This window comes from Natator depressus, chromosome 12 (genome assembly GCF_965152275.1).
Source record: "Natator depressus isolate rNatDep1 chromosome 12, rNatDep2.hap1, whole genome shotgun sequence".
Lineage (NCBI taxonomy): Eukaryota > Metazoa > Chordata > Testudines > Cheloniidae > Natator > Natator depressus.
Window position 1 is genome coordinate 941,742 of NC_134245.1, and position 18,582 is coordinate 960,323.

The following is an 18,582-nucleotide window of genomic DNA, read 5'->3' on the forward strand; positions in this document are numbered from 1 at the left end:
CCCCCTGAAGGGCAGACAGGTTCTCCCACAATTGACGCAGTTGACTGGGAAAGAATTATAGAGCATCTCAACACAGAGAACCCTGGGATACACCCCCAGTACACATGGGTGAGTGAAGCATCAGTGAGGTTCTGGAGTGTGGCTGCTCATACCCAGGCTAGGCCAACCTGGGTGCTGATCCACCTGGGTTAACTGTGCAGTGAAGGCATACTGTACAGTAACTCTAAGGCCTTGTCTACGCACACACGATGTACCACTTTAACTATAGCACTACAGTTAGAGCGGTAAAGTTGCCTTAATGTGGGTGCAGTAGAATAAGCACATTTATACCAGTATAACTGCATCCATGTTAGAAGATGTATCAGTATAACTATGGTGGTAAAAATCTCTGTGTAGACCAGACCGGATCTGTGGAAAGCATTAAGAAATTGTTGTTAGAATACTGGTTTTAGGCTTTGAGTTTGGGGACGCAGAGTGGGGTGGTAAGGTTGCTTGTCTGCCTGCATGAGGCTCCTGGTAAAAACAGGAGGTGCTGCGTTAAGGGAAATTGTATTTGTATTGTCTGTTCACGGTGAAGTTGTGTGAGGCAATGTGGTCCATAGTCCTGGGCTCTGTTCTAAGCTCTGCACCTCACCTGTCTCATGACCATAGGCAAGTTGCTTTACTCTTCTTTGCCTTAATTTTCCCCACATGTAATATGGCCTCCTTGTGAAGTGCTTTAAGATCTATGAATGAAATATTATTTATAAAGTTGGATCAAAAGAACTACTAGCCAGATAGGAGGAGAATGTCCTTAAACTTTTTCAGGCCCTGTAGTCAGACCTTCACTAATGACTGGAAGACTTGTGAAGTGCTGGGTTTCACAATTTAACATCTCAAAAGCAAGGTCACTGCACTGCAAAATGTGCTTTATGCGTTTGTTAGACAAAGGTGACTTAGGTTAGTTTTCACATATTCACTCGATCTCATATGTCGCTTGTAAATGTTAGACACCCTTACTGTTATCGTTAGTACTGTACTTAGAATGTAAGGTCTTTGGAAAAGCAGCTGTCTTGTGCTCTGTGTCAGGGGTTTCCAGGCACTAATAATACCTAGCTCTTATTTAGGACCTTTCATCAGTAGATCTCATACCGCTTTACAAAGGAGGTCAGTAGCATCGTCTCCAATTTAAAGATGTGGAAACTGAGGCACAGAGTGGGAAAGTGACTGGCATAAGGTCCCCAGCCCGCCGGTGGCAGTCAGAAATAGAAGCCAGGTCTCCTGAGTCCAGTCCATTGCTATATCCCCTAGGCAACACTGCCTTTCCTTATGCTAGTGCCATACAAACAACAATAATGTTCTGTATTATTATATTTTGTACAAGCCTGAGGAGATTCATTGCAACACTTGGCTACTGTATTAAATCTCTATGGAGAAATGAGGAGAGGCAGCAGATTTGTGTGTGCAAATTACAGGGTACCTGAGTGGGTGAGACACATCTGTACTTATTTTAATGTTGACAGTATATTTATTTTCATGTTTATTCCTGGGTAAGAAAGTGTGAATAGGATCCTGGTAAACAGCCAGGCAAATAGTTACTTACCAACTATTTAGTAGCAAAAGGTCTTGTAATTTTCTTTAGTAGTGACTGTGATTTCTTCCAGATGGAGTAGCAGCTCCCGGTTCTGTCACTGCAGAGCAGGGAGTGCCTAGGTTAGCACATGGTGAGCTATTGTCTCTTGAAAACCTGGCCTCCATTATTACTTTCGCCTGGCCAGGGATCTGAGGACGGATGAAATGTACATGCTCTGAGCTGGTGCCCATTAAAGCCTTTTAATATTCTTTCATTTGTCAGTTACATTGGAATGATGCAAAGTCACTGCCGGCATTGGCCCAGCCATAAATTGCTGCTGAGTTGCTTTTGTGTCGTTTTATGAGGCAGTATAGCTCTCTTGTGATGGACTTATCTTCGAAGATAATTATCTTCATTTTAATTCGTTTTCTGACGCTTGTCTCCGTCCCCAGCTGTGTGGTGCTGGCAAAACAGGCTGTGCACCGCATCTGTATCTTGGTGCTGCGATGGCTAATGATTTTTTAAAAATAAATTCAGAGCAGCTGTTGACAGGCCAAAGGGAATGGTAAATTATTGCAGACAAAGTGCTTTGTTGTTCCAACCACCACTGCTGTTGCTCTAAGCCGAGGTGTGAAGCAAGCCTGTTTCCTCCCAATGAAGTGCAGAGGGCCTCCTCGGTACTGATCCTGCCTTTGCGTTGAGGGACCTAGCCGTAGCTTTGCCAGATTCAGCACTAGGTGGGGGTGAACTGTGGAAGCTCAGCTAATGTGACTGTGCTCACTGGGCATCTCAGCTGTATGGTCTTTGTCACATTGTACATGAGCAAATCTAGTCAGGTATTTTCTTGGGAATCTTAAACTTCATAATGTTCTTTGGCCAGTTTCTTTCCTAATAATCTGGGGCAATGGTGTCTTGTGGTGTGATCAGAGCAGAGGGAGCCAGGACTCCTGGGTGCTGTTCCTGGCTCTGTGACCTTGGGCACATACTGTGCACTGCAGTTCGCTCAGCAGTGAAGTGGGCATCAGACTTACCAAGAGCACAGTGGGGTTGTGAGGTTAAATGCTGGAGCACTGCCTGAGGCAAAGAGCTCCAGAAATGCAGAATATTATGAGCTGTTTCCCAATTGTGTGTCTTTGAAGGCAGCACCAGTAGGAGAGGATCTATGCAAAACCACCATACGCTCCCATGCAATCACTGCTATTATTAGGTACACTAACCTAGGATGTGGGAGACCCGGGTTCACTTCCCTCTTCTGTTGCTGACTGCCTGGGTGACCTTGGGAAAGTCACTTAGTCTCTCTGTGTCTCCATTCCTCATCTGTATAATGGGGTAATAGGGTTGCCCTGCCTCACGGGTGCAGATGAGGATAAATCCAGTAAAGATTGTGAGGTGCTCAGGTACCAGAGTAATGGGGGCCAATCAGGATCAGCGTCTCATTATGCTAGATGCTGTACAAATAGATTGTCAGGGATGCTGTCCCTGCTCCAAAGAGCTTATGGGCCATTATTCTTGATCGGAGCATACAGAGTTAATAGTGGCATGCTCCCAGTTCCAATTTTCTTCCTGTAACCCTTGCTTTATTCCCAGACTGCTCCTCCCTCTTCGCTGTCTCCCCCAGGCCAAGGCTATCAAGTGCCAAAAATTTGCTGGAGTTGAACAGCTAGTTTGGCTCCCCAGCAGAAAGCTCCCCCGGGGCAGACTGGAGAGCAGGGGGCCTAGAGCCATAGAATTCCGTTCCATGTCTGAACTCCTGTATCCCTTGAGTTGCTTTGATGTTTCTCATGGCTGTTTGTTTATGCCTTGGAGGCAAGCTTCAGGACTGGGTGAAAGCACGTGCGGGGGTGATAACAGCCAGGAGAGCATCTCCATGAGCTGTCACCTTTGTGCAAAATGCACGAGAACCGATTTTGCTGCACAGCAGTGAGGGGAATTGAGCCGCTTCCTCAAGCTGGTGCATTTAAAAATAGACACTGCAATGGTTTTAATCTGAGCCCGGCATTCACCGCTGTTAGGGCTTCTTGGGGAGTTCCAGCTAATTGCTGCATAAAGGCGATGAGTTTATTCTGTCTAATGAAATTAATGAAAAGTACAATAACCATTGGTATATAAATATGGCACGACATGAGCATTATCTCTGAGGGCTGTGCATGGGTAGCGTGCTCTGGATGTTCTAAATTGTAACGCTGCTGTAACAAGGATTTTGTTTCTTCCTGAATTAATTTTTCCCCTTTCAATCTGATCTGCAAACACTTGTAAATATTCCTTGCTTTGAAACGGCTTCAGTCCACATGACAGCTGCCCATTGGAAATGCAGGTGGCAAAGCTAAATGAAGCTAATTTCTCCTTTCTGCACTGAATGAACAAGGCTGGGGCAAGAATCAATTAGCACAGATGTTAATTTACTTTTCAACATTCCTTTCCCTCCATATTTGGGCTGCAGGGAGGAAGATGAAGGTCTTTTTCTTTCATCCCCTCACCTTATCGCTTCCTGCTGGCCTTAAGGTGCTGTTTTTGCTGAATGTTGACTCTTTATAAACAACACACTGGGAATTCCTCATCTGTTCCCCTGTCAATGTCTCTAAGTCAACAAGTCTAAAGCATTTTTCTCCTGCCAGCCTTGGAAACTTATCCAAGGGTCTGAGACTTAGGCTGGGTTTTCCTCTTGCACATCAACTGTAATAAACGAGTCTGTAGGCAAGATTCTGATCTCAGTGACCCCTGTGTAACCTCATTGCATTCCTTTGATGTGCTCTGGTGTAACTGATTGGAACATAGGTTAAAGGGGAGACTACAAGGGGTCATACTGAAAGGGGAACTGTCAGGCTGGAGGGAGCTTATTAGTGGAGTTCTTCAGGGATCAGTCTTGGGATCAGTCTTATTTAACATTTTCATAAATGACCTTGGCATGAAAAGTGGGACTAAAAGTGCTAATAAGATTTGGGATTATGCAAAGTTGGAAGTCTTGCCAATATGGAGGAGGATCAGAATATCATCCGAGAAGATCTGGAGGACCTTGAAAACTGGAATAATAGATATATTTAATAGTGCAAGGGAATGCACTTAGGGACTAACAACAAGAATTTTTGCTATAAGCTGGGAACATATCAGTTGGAAGTGACAGAGAGAGAGAAAGATCTGGGTGTATGAGTTGATCACAGGATGACTATGAGACATCAATGTGATGCGCAGTCCTAGGATGCATCAGGCGAGGTATTTCCAGTAGAGACAGGGAAGTGTTGATATCATTATACAAGGCACTGGTGAGACCTCACTTGGAATACTGTGTGCAGTTCTGGGCTCCCATGTTTAAGAAAGGTGAACTCAAATTGGAACAGGTGCAAAGAAGGGCTACTAGGATGATCCGAGGAAAAGAAAACCTACCTTACTAGATTTCAGAGTAACAGCCGTGTTAGTCTGTATTCGCAAAAAGAAAAGGAGTACTTGTGGCACTTTTGAGCTTTCGTGCTCAAATAAATTGGTTAGTCTCTAAGGTGCCACAAGTACTCCTTTTCTTTTTACCTTACTAGAGGAGACTCAAAAAGCTTGGCTGGTTTAGCCTAACCAAACAATGGCTGAGGGGAGATGTGATTGCTCTCTATAAATACATCAGAGGCATAAACACCAGAGAGGGAGAGGAGTTATTTAAGTTAAGGGCCAATATGGGCACAAGAACAAATAGATATAACGTGGAAATGGCCATTAACAGTTTTAGGCTTGAAATTAGATGAAAGTATCTAACCATCATAGGAGTGAGGTTCCAGAACAGCCTCCCAAGGGGAGCAGTGGGGACAAAAAACCTAGCTTGTTTTAAGACTGATAAGTTTATGGAGGGGATGGCATGATGAGATGGGCCGCATGGCATTGTAAGCAGTCTGCAACTGCTAGTAGCAAATATCCCCATCAGCCAGAGATGGGACATTGGGTGGGAAGGGCTCTGAGTTACTACAGAAAATTATTTCCCAGGTGTCTAGCTGATGGGTCTTGTTGACGTGCTCAGGATCTAACTGATCGCCATATTTGGGGTTGGGAAGGAATTTTCCCCCAGATCAGATTGGCAGGGACCCTGGGGGGTTTTCACCTTCCTCGCAGCGTGGGGCAGGGTCACTTGCTGATTTGAACTAGAGTGGATTCTCTGTAACTTGCAGTTTTTAAATCAAGATTTGAGGATGTCAATAACTCAGCTGGAGGTTATGGATCTATTACAGGAGTAGGTGGGTGAGGTTCTGTGGCCTGCGATTCACAGGTCAGGCTAGATGATCACGATAACCCTCAGGTCTGAGTCTATAGTCAGCAATTGTTTCATGTCCCATGTAGGGACCTGTAAAGGAGCCAGACTCACCCAGCAGCATCTCCTGCTGGTCATCCAGGACTTAGAATCATAGAATATCAGGGTTGGAAGGGACCTCAGGAGGTCATCTAGTCCAACCCCCTGCTCAAAGCAGGACCAATCCCCAATCAAATCATCCCAGCCAGGGCTTTGTCAAGCCTGACCTTAAAAACTTCCAAGGAAGAAGATTCTACCACCTCCCTAGGTAACGCATTCCAGTGTTTCACCACCCTCCTGGTGAAAAAGTTTTTCCTAATATCCAACCTAAACCTCCCCCACTGCAACTTGAGACCATTACTCCTTGTCCTGTCCTCTTCTACCACTGAGAATAGTCTAGAACCATCCTCTCTGGAACCACCTCTCAGGTAGTTGAAAGCAGCTATCAAATCCCCCCTCATTCTTCTCCTCTTCCGCAGACTAAACAATCCCAGTTCCCTCAGCCTCTCCTCATAAGTCATGTGTTCCAGACCCCTAATCATTTTTGTTGCCCTTCGCTGGACTCTCTCCAATTTATCCACATCCTTCTTGTAGTGTGGGGCCCAAAACTGGACACAGTACTCCAGATGAGGCCTCACCAGTGTCGAATAGAGGGGAACGATCACGTCCCTCAATCTGCTCGCTATGCCCCTACTTATACATCCCAAAATGCCATTGGCCTTCTTGGCAACAAGGGCACACTGCTGACTCATATCCAGCTTCTCATCCACTGTAACCCCTAGGTCCTTTTCCGCAGAACTGCTGCCTAGCCATTCGGTCCCTAGTCTGTAGCTGTGCATTGGGTTCTTCCGTCCTAAGTGCAGGACCCTGCACTTATCCTTATTGAACCTCATCAGATTTCTTTTGGCCCAATCCTCCAATTTGTCTAGGTCCCTCTGTATCCTATCCCTGCCCTCCAGCGTATCTATCACTCCTCCCCGTTTAGTATCATCCGCAAATTTGCTGAGGGTGCAATCCACACCATCCTCCAGATCATTTATGAAGATACTGAACAAAACCGGCCCCAGGACCGACCCCTGGGGCACTCCACTTGACACCGGCTGCCAACTAGACATGGAGCCATTGATCACTACCCGTTGAGCCCGACAATCTAGCCAACTTTCTACCCACCTTATAGTGCATTCATCCAGCCCATACTTCTTTAACTTGCTGACAAGAATACTGTGGGAGACCGTGTCAAAAGCTTTGCTAAAGTCAAGAAACAATACATCCACTGCTTTCCCTTCATCCACAGAATCAGTAATCTCATCATAGAAGGCGATTAGATTAGTCAGGCATGACCTACCCTTGGTGAATCCATGCTGACTGTTCCTGATCACTTTCCTCTCGTGTAAGTGCTTCAGGATTGATTCCTTGAGGACCTGCTCCATAATTTTTCCAGGGACTGAGGTGAGGCTGACTGGCCTGTAGTTCCCAGGATCCTCCTTCTTCCCTTTTTTAAAGATTGGCACTACATTAGCCTTTTTCCAGTCATCTGGGACTTCCCCCGTTCGCCACGAGTTTTCAAAGATAATGGCCAATGGCTCTGCAATCACATCCGCCAATTCCTTTAGCACTCTCGGATGCAACTCGTCCGGCCCCATGGACTTGTGCACGTCCAGCTTTTCTAAATAGTCCCTAACCACTTCTTTCTCCACAGAGGGCTGGCCATCTACTCCCCATGTTGCGATGCCCAGCGCAGCAGTCTGGGAGCTGTCCTTGTTAGTGAAGACAGAGGCAAAAAAAGCATTGAGCACATTAGCTTTTTCCACATCCTCTGTCACTAGGTTGCCTCCCTCATTCAGTAAGGGGCCCACGCTTTCCTTGGCTTTCTTCTTGTTGCCAACAAACCTGAAGAAACCCTTCTTGTTACTCTTGACATCTCTTGCTAGCTGCAGCTCCAGGTGCAATTTGGCCCTCCTGATTTCATTCCTACATGCCCGAGCAATATTTTTATACTCTTCCCTGGTCATATGTCCAACCTTCCACTTCTTGTAAGCTTCTTTTTTATGTTTAAGATCTGCTAGGATTTCACCGTTAAGCCAAGCTGGTTGCCTGCCATATTTACTATTCTTTCGACTCATCGGGATGGTTTGTCCCTGTAACCTCAACAGGGATTCCTTGAAATACAGCCAGCTCTCCTGGACTCCTTTCCCCTTCATGTTAGTCCCCCAGGGGATCCTACCCATCCGCTCCCTGAGGGAGTCGAAGTCTGCTTTCCTGAAGTCCGGGGTCCGTATTCTGCTGCTTACCTTTCTTCCCTGTGTCAGGATCCTGAACTCAACCAACTCATGGTCACTGCCTCCCAGATTCCCGTCCACTTTTGCTTCCCCCACTAATTCTTCCCTGTTTGTGAGCAGCAGGTCAAGAAAAGCTCCCCCCCTAGTTGGCTCGTCTAGCACTTGCACCAGGAAATTGTCCCCTACGCTTTCCAAAAACTTCCTGGATTGTCTATGCACCGCTGTATTCCTCTCCCAGCAAATATCAGGAAAATTAAAGTCACCCATGAGAACCAGGGCGTGCGATCTAGTAGCTTCTGCGAGTTGCCGGAAGAAAGCCTCATCCACCTCATCCCCCTGATCCGGTGGTCTATAGCAGACTCCCACCACTACATCACTCTTATTACTCACACTTCTAAACTTAATCCAGAGACACTCAGGTTTTTCTGCAGTTTCGTACCGGAGCTCAGAGCAGTCATACTGCTCCCTTACATACAGTGCTACTCCCCGACCTTTTCTGCCCTGCCTGTCCTTCCTGAACAGTTTATAACCATCCATGACAGTACTCCAGTCATGTGAGTTATCCCACCAAGTCTCTGTTATTCCAATCACGTCATAATTCCTTGACATCACCAGGACCTCCAGTTCTCCCTGCTTGTTTCCAAGGCTTTGTGCATTCGTATATAAGCACTTGAGATAACCTGCTGATCGCCCCTCATTCTCAGTATGAGGCAGGAGCCCTCCCCTCACAGACATTCCTGCCTGTGCTTCCTCCTGGTATCCCGTTTTCCCACTTACCTCAGGGCTTTGGTCTCCTTCCCCCGGTGAACCTAGTTTAAAGCCCTCCTCACTAGGTTAGCCAGCCTGCTCGCAAAGATGCTCTTCCCTCTCTTCGTAAGATGGAGCCCGTCTCTGCCCAGCACTCCTCCTTCATGGAACACCATCCCATGGTCAAAGAATCCAAAGCCTTCTCTCCGACACCACCTGCGTAGCCAGTCGTTGACTTCCACGATTCGACGGTCCCTGCCCTGGCCTTTTCCTTCCACGGGGAGGATGGACGAGAAGACCACTTGCGCCTCAAACTCCTTTATCCTTCTTCCCAGAGCCACGTAGTCCGCAGTGATCCGCTCAAGGTCATTCTTGGCAGTATCATTGGTGCCCACGTGGAGAAGCAGGAAGGGGTAGCGATCCGAGGGCTTGATGAGTCTCGGCAGTCTCTCCATCACATCGCGAATCTTAGCCCCTGGCAAGCAGCAGACTTCTCGGTTTTCCTGGTCAGGGCGGCAGATAGATGACTCAGTCCCCCGGAGGACAGAATCCCCGACCACCACCACCCGCCTCCTTCTCTTGGGACTGGTGGTCATGGAACCCCCCATCTCAGGACAGTGCATCTCATGCCTTCCAACCAGCAGAGTCTCCTTCTGCTCCCTTCCCTCAGACGTATCATCTGGTCCACTCTCCGCATTAGTACCTGTGGAGAGAACATGAAAGCGGTTAGTTACCTGTGTCTGCGTTGCTGAAACCCGGACATTCCCCCTTCTTCTTCTGGAGGTCACATGTTGCCAAGCTTCTTCACTGGCCTCTTGGCTCCGCTGTGCAACCTGCTCTAAATCTTTAGAGCTTTGTGCCCGTAGAAGCATATCCTGACTTTTCTCCAGAAAATCCTCAGTTTCTCGCATGCAACGCAGGGTCGTTATCTGTTGCTCCAGTCCTTCAATCTTCTCTTCCAATATGGAGACCAGCTTGCACTTTGTACAGACAAAGTCGCTTCTGTCCTGTGGAAGAAAGACAAACATGGCACATCCAGTGCAGGTAACAACAGCTGAACCCCCCCCTTCCATATCACCTTCCTACTATGAGCTTCCTCAGAGAAGTTGACAAGATGTAAGCCTCACTGGGCTCACTCCAGGCGAACTCCCAGGCAAACTCCTGCTGTGTGCTGCTCTGCTGTCCCCCGCTGCTCAGCTGGTTTGCCGCCGCTCAGCTGGTTCGCGGCTTAGCTCTTTCCAACGTGGTGCGCCGTCTGCAGGCCGGTGATCCGCACAGCTCTGGCCCCCGTGTCCCTCACAGACCCCAGTGCCCCTTTCTCTGGGGTTCTGCCCCCTAGCAGTAACCCCACACTCTGCCTCTGGGTCTCCCCTTCCTGGGGAACCCCCAACCCACTATCCCCACCTTGCCTCAGTCTGGGCTACTGCCAGTCATCACCAAGCCCCCGCTCCCTGGGGCAGACTGCCGTATAAAGGCCACTCATCGTAGGCAAGGGGGTTCGGACCCGTTGCCTTCCTCTGCCTCCCAGTACCTCTATGGGCCTTGGACCAGGCCCTACAGCCTGGGGAGTTGCCAGCCTGGAGCGCCCCCTCTCAGCCTGCTCCTTCCCCAGCACAGCACCACCCTCAGTACCCTGTCAGGCAGGCAGCCAGGCCCTGCTCTCTCCCAGCCCGGAAAGAGACTCCTGGGGCCTCTGGCTCCCAGCCTTTTCATACAGGCCAGCTGGGGCCTGACTGGGGCGTGGCCCAGCTGCGGCTGCTTCCCCAGTCAGCCATCCCCAGCCACTGCCCTCTCCAGGGCTGCTTTTAACCCCTTCTATTTTAGGAATGGGTTAGCCACACCGCTACAGGACCTAATAGGCTCCAGCTTGCTCTTCGTAGCTGTGTTGGCTCAGCAGGGTTCTGAGGAATAAAAGGTCAGCAGCGGTGGGTCTGGATTTTCCCAGGGAGCAGGTCTTAGGAATCGGAGGAAGAGATTTTTACAGTCACTTTCGGAGAAGAACCAGCATTTGTGTTGACCTGAAAATGAGTCTGCTCAGCTGGCAGATCCAGCAAACGGAATGAATGGAGGTGAGGTTTGGTGGTGGGTGGCGCTGAGGCTGTCCAAAGGGAGCAGTGATTGGCTGCGTGGAGGCACACCACTTCCTTTAGGGTGTTTTCAGGCTGTGGAGGCTGAACTGCAAGTAGGTTGTGAGAGGCTTTAAGTTTTGTTTAAGGGAGTGAGGCTTTTAGTTTGACAAACCAGGACAATCTCATTAGGAACAGCTGAGTGCCTGAAACACACATCGCTAGGGGCAGGCAGCAAAAACGAGGAGGCTAAAGTAGCTGGATATTTTGAATGATTCATTATAAAGTGGTTTTCTGGATATTTTCTTTCTAATATTTGTATTCTCCATAGCAGATGCAATACTGACTTATTAAAAAAAAGTTCAATATTTTGTATCCCCTAGGCGTGAAACAAAAATAGCAGCTAGAAAATTGTCACAAATTTCTGCTTTCAGCATTAAGTCGGAGCATGGTCTCTATAGACATGTTCCCTGCTCCAGCATCAGTCACGGGGGTAGTTGCCAGCCCAGTCCATTGTTGGGAGACGTGTGGGTGGGAGAGATGCTATTACAGAAGACCAGCAAATGAGGCAATCAAGCACCCAATTAAAAACCAGACTTGCCTCCAGTGATCCATTTGAGGTATTCAGTAGCTTCCGGTGAGATGGGCCTGTTTGAATGAATAAACATTTCTGTTAATTTTTAAAGCCCTGTTAGCTCTAATTCATGATCATTTCATTGTGACGTGAACACAGATGGTTTGCAACTGGAATGGGATCTCAACAAGACATGCTGATTCCACCTGCAGTGGTTAATAGAAGGGGAATTAACACAATGCATGTGGCCCAGGATCGCCTTTGATACCGATATTTCCTGTGCTCCCTTGCTGGATCTCTGATTCCCATTCTGTGTGAGTCTCTGCTTTGACACGTGGCTTTGTCTCTCCTGTGCCACAGGGTGACTAAAGAAGTAGATGCTGCCTCAAAAGAAGCCAAATCCTTTCTGAAGCAGCAAGAGAAGGAGAAAGTGCAGCCAGCGGCTCCTGCTTCCCTTCCGACAGTCTCTGGGTGAGTGCATGTGTTTTACATCTAGGGGGTGCCTGAGTTTGTGGGGAGGAGGGAGCCCCACTTAGTGAGTAAGAATCATAGAATCATAGAATATCAGGGTTGGAAGGGACCCCAGAAGGTCATCTAGTCCAACCCCCTGCTCAAAGCAGGACCAATTCCCAGTTAAATCATCCCAGCCAGGGCTTTGTCAAGCCTGACCTTAAAAACCTCTAAGGAAGGAGATTCTACCACCTCCCTAGGTAACGCATTCCAGTGTTTCACCACCCTCTTAGTGAAAAAGTTTTTCCTAATATCCAATCTAAACCTCCCCCATTGCAACTTGAGACCATTACTCCTCGTTCTGTCATCTGCTACCATTGAGAACAGTCTAGAGCCATCCTCTTTGGAACCCCCTTTCAGGTAGTTGAAAGCAGCTATCAAATCCCCCCTCATCCTTCTCTTCTGCAGACTAAACAATCCCAGCTCCCTGAGCCTCTCCTCATAAGTCATGTGCTCTAGACCCCTAATCATTTTTGTTGCCCTTCGATGGACTCTCTCCAATTTATCCACATCCTTCTTGTAGTGGGGGGCCCAAAACTGGACACAGTACTCCAGATGAGGCCTCACCAGTGTCGAATAGAGGGGAACGATCACATCCCTCGATCTGCTGGCTATGCCCCTACTTATACATCCCAAAATGCCATTGGCCTTCTTGGCAACAAGGGCACACTGTTGACTCATATCCAGCTTCTCGTCCACTGTCACCCCTAGGTCCTTTTCCGCAGAACTGCTGCCTAGCCATTCGGTCCCTAGTCTGTAGCGGTGCATTGGATTCTTCCATCCTAAGTGCAGGACCCTGCACTTATCCTTATTGAACCTCATCAGATTTCTTTTGGCCCAATCCTCCAATTTGTCTAGGTCCTTCTGTATCCTATCCCTCCCCTCCAGCGTATCTACCACTCCTCCCAGTTTAGTATCATCTGCAAATTTGCTGAGAGTGCAATCCACACCATCCTCCAGATCATTTATGAAGATATTGAACAAAACCGGCCCCAGGACCGACCCCTGGGGCACTCCACTTGACACCGGCTGCCAACTAGACATGGAGCCATTGATCACTACCCGTTGAGCCCGACAATCTAGCCAGCTTTCTACCCACCTTATAGTGCATTCATCTAGCCCATACTTCCTTAACTTGCTGACAAGAATACTGTGGGAGACCGTGTCAAAAGCTTTGCTAAAGTCAAGAAACAATACATCCACTGCTTTCCCTTCATCCACAGAACCAGTAATCTCATCATAAAAGGCGATTAGATTAGTCAGGCATGACCTTCCCTTGGTGAATCCATGCTGATTGTTCCTGATCACTTTCCTCTCATGTAAGTGCTTCAGGATTGATTCTTTGAGGACCTGCTCCATGATTTTTCCAGGGACTGAGGTGAGGCTGACTGGCCTGTAGTTCCCAGGATCCTCCTTCTTCCCTTTTTTAAAGATTGGCACTACATTAGCCTTTTTCCAGTCATCCGGGACTTCCCCCGTTTGCCACGAGTTTTCAAAGATAAGGCCCAACCCTATGCTGTTAAAGTCAAAGGAAGCTTTGTATCAACTTCAGTGGGAGCAGGACTGAGTGCTGGAGGCCTGATTCTGAGAGGCGCTGAGTATGCACAACTCCCAGGACTCAGTAGTTCTCAGGATCAGGCTCTAATTCTGTTGTTACACCATCTTGTCCCAACAGTGATATTTCTATTACTGATCTTTTTGTTCTGGACCCCTCACCTGGCTGAGCTAGAATGTTACTCTGAGCGTTAATTCTGCTCAAGCGGCGAACTCTGGGATGAGCCCAGCTCTCATTAAAGGTCTGAAGGAACTGTCAGATCCACTCCATGGATCTGTGACGCTTGTCCTTATGAATGACTTGAAAAACTCAGGACAACCTTCTTACCTAGCTAGGGCACGAAAGAAATGTGTCCACGTTCTATTGGGGATTTTTTTCTAGACCTAAGCCATCTCTTAGCAAAAGTGGATGGGAACCTGGGAGGCAGTGACCATGAGATGGATGAGTTCAGGATCCTGACACAAGGAAGAAAGGAGAGCAGCAGAATACGGACCCTGGACTTCAGAAAAGCAGGCTTTGATTCCCTCAGGGAACTGATGGGCAGGATCCCCTGGGAGAATAACATGGGGGGAAAGGAGTCCAGGAGAGCTGGCTGTATTTTAAAGAATCCTTATTGAGGTTATAGGAACGAACCATCCCGATGTCTAGAAAGAATAGTAAATATGGCAGGCGACCAGCTTGGCTTAACAGTGAAATCCTTGCTGATCTTAAATACAAAAAAGAAGCTTACAAGAAGTGGAAGATTGGACAAATGACCAGGGAGGAGTATAAAAATATTGCTCAGGCAGGAGCGAAATCAGGAAGGCCAAATCACACTTGGAGTTGCAGCTAGCAAGAGATGTTATGAGTAACAAGAAGGGTTTCTTCAGGTATGTTAGCAACAAGAAGAAAGTCAAGGAAAGTGTGGGCCCCTTACTGAATGAGGGAGGCAACCTCGTGACAGAGGATGTGGAAAAAGCTTATGTACTCAATGCTTTTTTTGCTGTCTTCATGAACAAGGTCAGCTCCCAGACCACTGCACTGGGCAGCACAGCATGGGGAGGAGGTGACCAGCCCTCTGTGGAGAAAGAAGTGGTTCGGGACTATTTAGAAAAGCTGGACGAGCACAAGTCCATGGGGCCGGATGCGCTGCATCCAAGGGTGCTAAAAGAGTTGGTGGATGTGATGGCAGAGCCATTGACCATTATGTTTGAAAATTCATGGCGATCGGAGGAGGTCCCAGATGACTGGAAAAAGGCTAATGTAGGGCCCATCTTTAAAAAAGGGAAGGAGGAGGATCCTGGGAACTACAGGCCAGTCAGCTTCACCTCCGTCCCTGGAAAAATCATGGAGCAGGTCCTTAAGGAATCAATTCTGAAGCCCTTAGAGGAGAGGAAAGTGATCAGGAACAGTCAGCATGGATTCACCAAGGGCAAGTCATGCCTGACGAATCTAATTGCCTTCTATGACAAGATAACTGGCTCTGTGGATGCGGGGAAGCAGTGGATGTGTTATTCCTTGACTTTAGCAAAGCTTTTGACATGGTCTCCCATAGTATTCTTGCCAGCAAGTTCAAGAAGTATGGGCTGAATGAATGGACTGTAAGGTGGATAGAAAGTTGGCTAGATTGTCGGGCTCAACGGGTAGCGATCAATGGCTCCATGTCTAGTTGGCAGCCGGTATCAAGTGGAGTGTCCCGAGGGTCAGTCCTGGGGCTGGTTTTGTTCAATATCTTCACTAATGATCTGGAGGATGGCGTGGACTGCACCCTCAGCAAGACACTAAACTGAGAGGAGTGGTAGATACGCTGAAGGGTAGGGATAGGATACAGAGGAAATTAGAGGACTGGGCCAAAAGAAATCTGATGAGGTTCAACAAAGGCAAGTGCAGAGTCCTGCACTTAGGACGGAAGAATCCCATGCACTGCTACGGACTAGGGACCGAATGGCTAGGCAGCAGTTCTGCAGGAAAGGACCTAGGGGTTACAGTGGACGAGAAGCTGGATATGAGTCAACAGTGTGCCCTTGTTGCCAAGAAGGCTAATGGCATTTTGGGATGTAAATGTAGGGGCATTGCCAGCAGTTTGAGGGACGTGATCGTTCCCCTCTATTCAACATTGGTGAGGCCTCATCTGGAGTACTGTGTCCAGTTTTGGGCCCCACACTACAAGAAGGATGTGGAAAAATTGGAAAACGTCCAGTGGTGGGCAACAAAAATGATTAGGGGACTGGAACACATGACTTATGAGGAGAGACTGAGGGAACTGGGATTGTTTAATCTGCAGAAGAGAAGAATGAGGGGGGATTTGATAGCTGCTTTCAACTACCTGAAAGGGGATTCCAAAGAGGATGGATCTAGACTATTCTCAGTGGTGGCAGATGACAGAACGAGGAGCAATGGTCTCAAGTTGCAGTGGGGGAGGTTTAGGTTGGATATTAGAAAAAACTTTTTCACTAGGAGGGTGGTGAAGCACTGGAATGCGTTACATAGGGAAGTGGTGGAACCTTCCTTTGAGGTTTTTAAGGTCAGGCTTGACAAAGCCCTGGCTGGGATGATTTAATTGGGGATTGGTCCTGCTTTGAGCAGGGGGTTGGACTAGATGACCTCCTGAGGTCCCTTCCAACTCTGATATTCTATGATTCTTTCTGTTTGAAGAAACCTAAAATGGGTTTGACTGGAATGTGGGTAGAATGAAAACCACTACATTGTTATTTCTATCAGCTTAAAGCAGGTTTGAAAGGACAGTTTCTTGGTGTGAGTTAATTCTGATATTAACTAGTAGAGCTTGAGTTCTTCAGCATCTGCAGCTGGATCATCACTCTGAAATTATCCATCTGAATATTGTCTTGCCCATTAGCTAAATTGGGGAAATGTAAACATAGACCGTTATGAGGACTTGTAATGCTCCTTGGATGAGTCTGGTCCTTAGAGAAATGAATATGTATATAAGCTTAGTATTGTCACTTGTGACAGAATCATGGAATAGCATGCTTGTGATGTAGGGCAGTCTTCACGACAAAGTTAACTCGGGTTAAGGGTTGCCTCTAACTCGAGTCCTGTCCACACACATGCACCCTTCACTGGAATGTGGGTGCTTTGAACTCGAGTTGGCTGCCTGTCAGGAGATACAGGGCTCAGGTGAACACAACTTGTCAGCTGTTAACATAAGCAGTGTGCAGGGTGGGTACAGATTAGCACCTCCTGCACTGCCTCCCCACAGTTCCCTCTGAGTGCCAAGAAAGGACAGACAAGTTCTCTCACAATACACTTTGCAATAATGTGTAGTGTGACTCAGTTTACTGCAGTGCAAAGAATCATGGGATGTGCCCCCAGAAGTCTTAGCACCCCACCCAAATATATTGAGTGAGTAATGAGGGCACTCCTTTAAAACGTCCTGCTTCTTGAGTGAATGAAATGGGGCCAGTTGCCCATCACTAGACCCCCATCCAGTTGAGTGAAGAGACCAGAAACAGCCTGCTGAAAACATGAGCCAAGGTTGACGAGTTGGGTGGCATGCCAGGAAGGGGAGGCATGTCGTGCATGGTCTGGCGTTGTAGAGTAAAATTTAGCTGCAGACCAGCAGTTTGTGGCACAGCCTAATGACTTGACACAGCCAAAAGCACTTCTGACATCCCCTTTGCTGGCGTGTATGCCCCCAAACACTCTAAACCCTACAGCATACTGTCATGATGGCAAATACGTAATTTTATGGGGCTTTGTTTAGTTCAGTGTTTGGAACGAGCTCAAGTCGGAAAAAATCAAAGGGCACTAGACTGTTGCAAAGTCAGTCTATGCAAGCCTCTTACAGGTCCAGTGTGCACTGCTCTAATATCCTAATATCCTGCTGCCCTAAGCAGGCTTCCTGGTAGACTTTTGCTGTACGTGATTTTCTTTGTACATGTCACTGGGGATAATCCATCCTGGTGCGTTTGCTCCGACCATCCATTGGGACTCTTTCCTTTAAGCACAAAGGTAAACATGCTTCAGAGAATTCTGCTCCCAGTTTGAAAACCAGCCAATATACTTTCAGGTAAGAAAATTACTAACAGGCCTGATTTGTGTCTTTAAGCCAGAATAAGGCACCTTTACATTAAGAAAATTCACTCAGTTCCCAGACACTGAACCCAGCTAGTGTCTGGGCAGTGACTCCATGTTTCTGAAGTGAGGATTTCCAGACTGCTCTGACATGACAGCTCTATGTGTGAGAGAAGGAGCCGTCTGGTTGAAGATAACACGGCCCTTTGTCTGGTCTGTTTAGCACACTGTGAGCTCTTTGGGGCAGGGACTGTCTGCCCCCTGTGTATTACATCACCTAGCACAGTGGGGCCCTGATATTGACTCGTGTCCCTAGAAGCTACTGAAATACAAATCCTCAGTAATTAAAGTTGTGCTGTCGTTGGAGCCTTCGGAGTAACTGTAATTGTAAGAGTAAGGGATCAATGATCCCAAAGAGGAGCATGTGTCGGTTGTGAAATGACCTGCTCTTTGACTGGATTGTACTTTTAGACCCCTGAAGTGTAAGATACAGTTCTAATAATGAAGGGTGGATTCTCCGTAGGCTTTTCCTCCCTCAGCCTGCAAGCAGTTTGTTTTGATTCTGCATGCAGCCAGCCTGCCCCATATTTATTTATTTTCCTTTATCTAAACAGCTTGAAGTAATCCAGGAAAGCAATGGTAGCAAAATCAAACATCCTGTTCTCATCTCCACGTTAGCAAGCCCTGGTAACTAACTGGTCCTGGGGAAGGGACACTTGGGGCTGAAAGTGTATTTCTGGCACGCTTGACATCCACGCCAGACGTACTATAAAAAGCAATGGTTTACGGTGGGTGGGGAGGGAGCAGTTCTGGAGAGGAGCAAACTAAACACTTGGCTTTAATTAAAGCCAGGAATAAAAGGCAACCAACCCTGTTCCCTCAGCAGGGTTTGTTGACAAGGTGAGTCCTTGGGAGCCCTGCTCTTTGGTTCCCATAGATCTGATGCTTCCCAGCCTCTTCCTTATTGCAGTCCTGATGCATTAGAGTTGTCCCACAATGATGCCCTGGCTTCTGAACTACG

At 47.6% G+C, this 18,582-nt stretch overlaps 1 protein-coding gene across 4 annotated transcripts in view; it reads left to right on the forward strand.

Annotated features, from left to right (window-relative positions):
• The window catches only part of CFDP1 (craniofacial development protein 1), a 126,925-nt gene that overhangs the window by 37,802 nt on the left and 70,541 nt on the right, over positions 1-18,582 (forward strand). For all 4 annotated transcript variants that reach the window (XM_074969049.1, XM_074969051.1, XM_074969052.1 and 1 more), the window contains exon 5: positions 11,843-11,953. In XM_074969049.1, the coding sequence (XP_074825150.1) occupies positions 11,843-11,953 (111 nt within the window). The remainder of the gene's footprint in view (positions 1-11,842; positions 11,954-18,582) is intronic.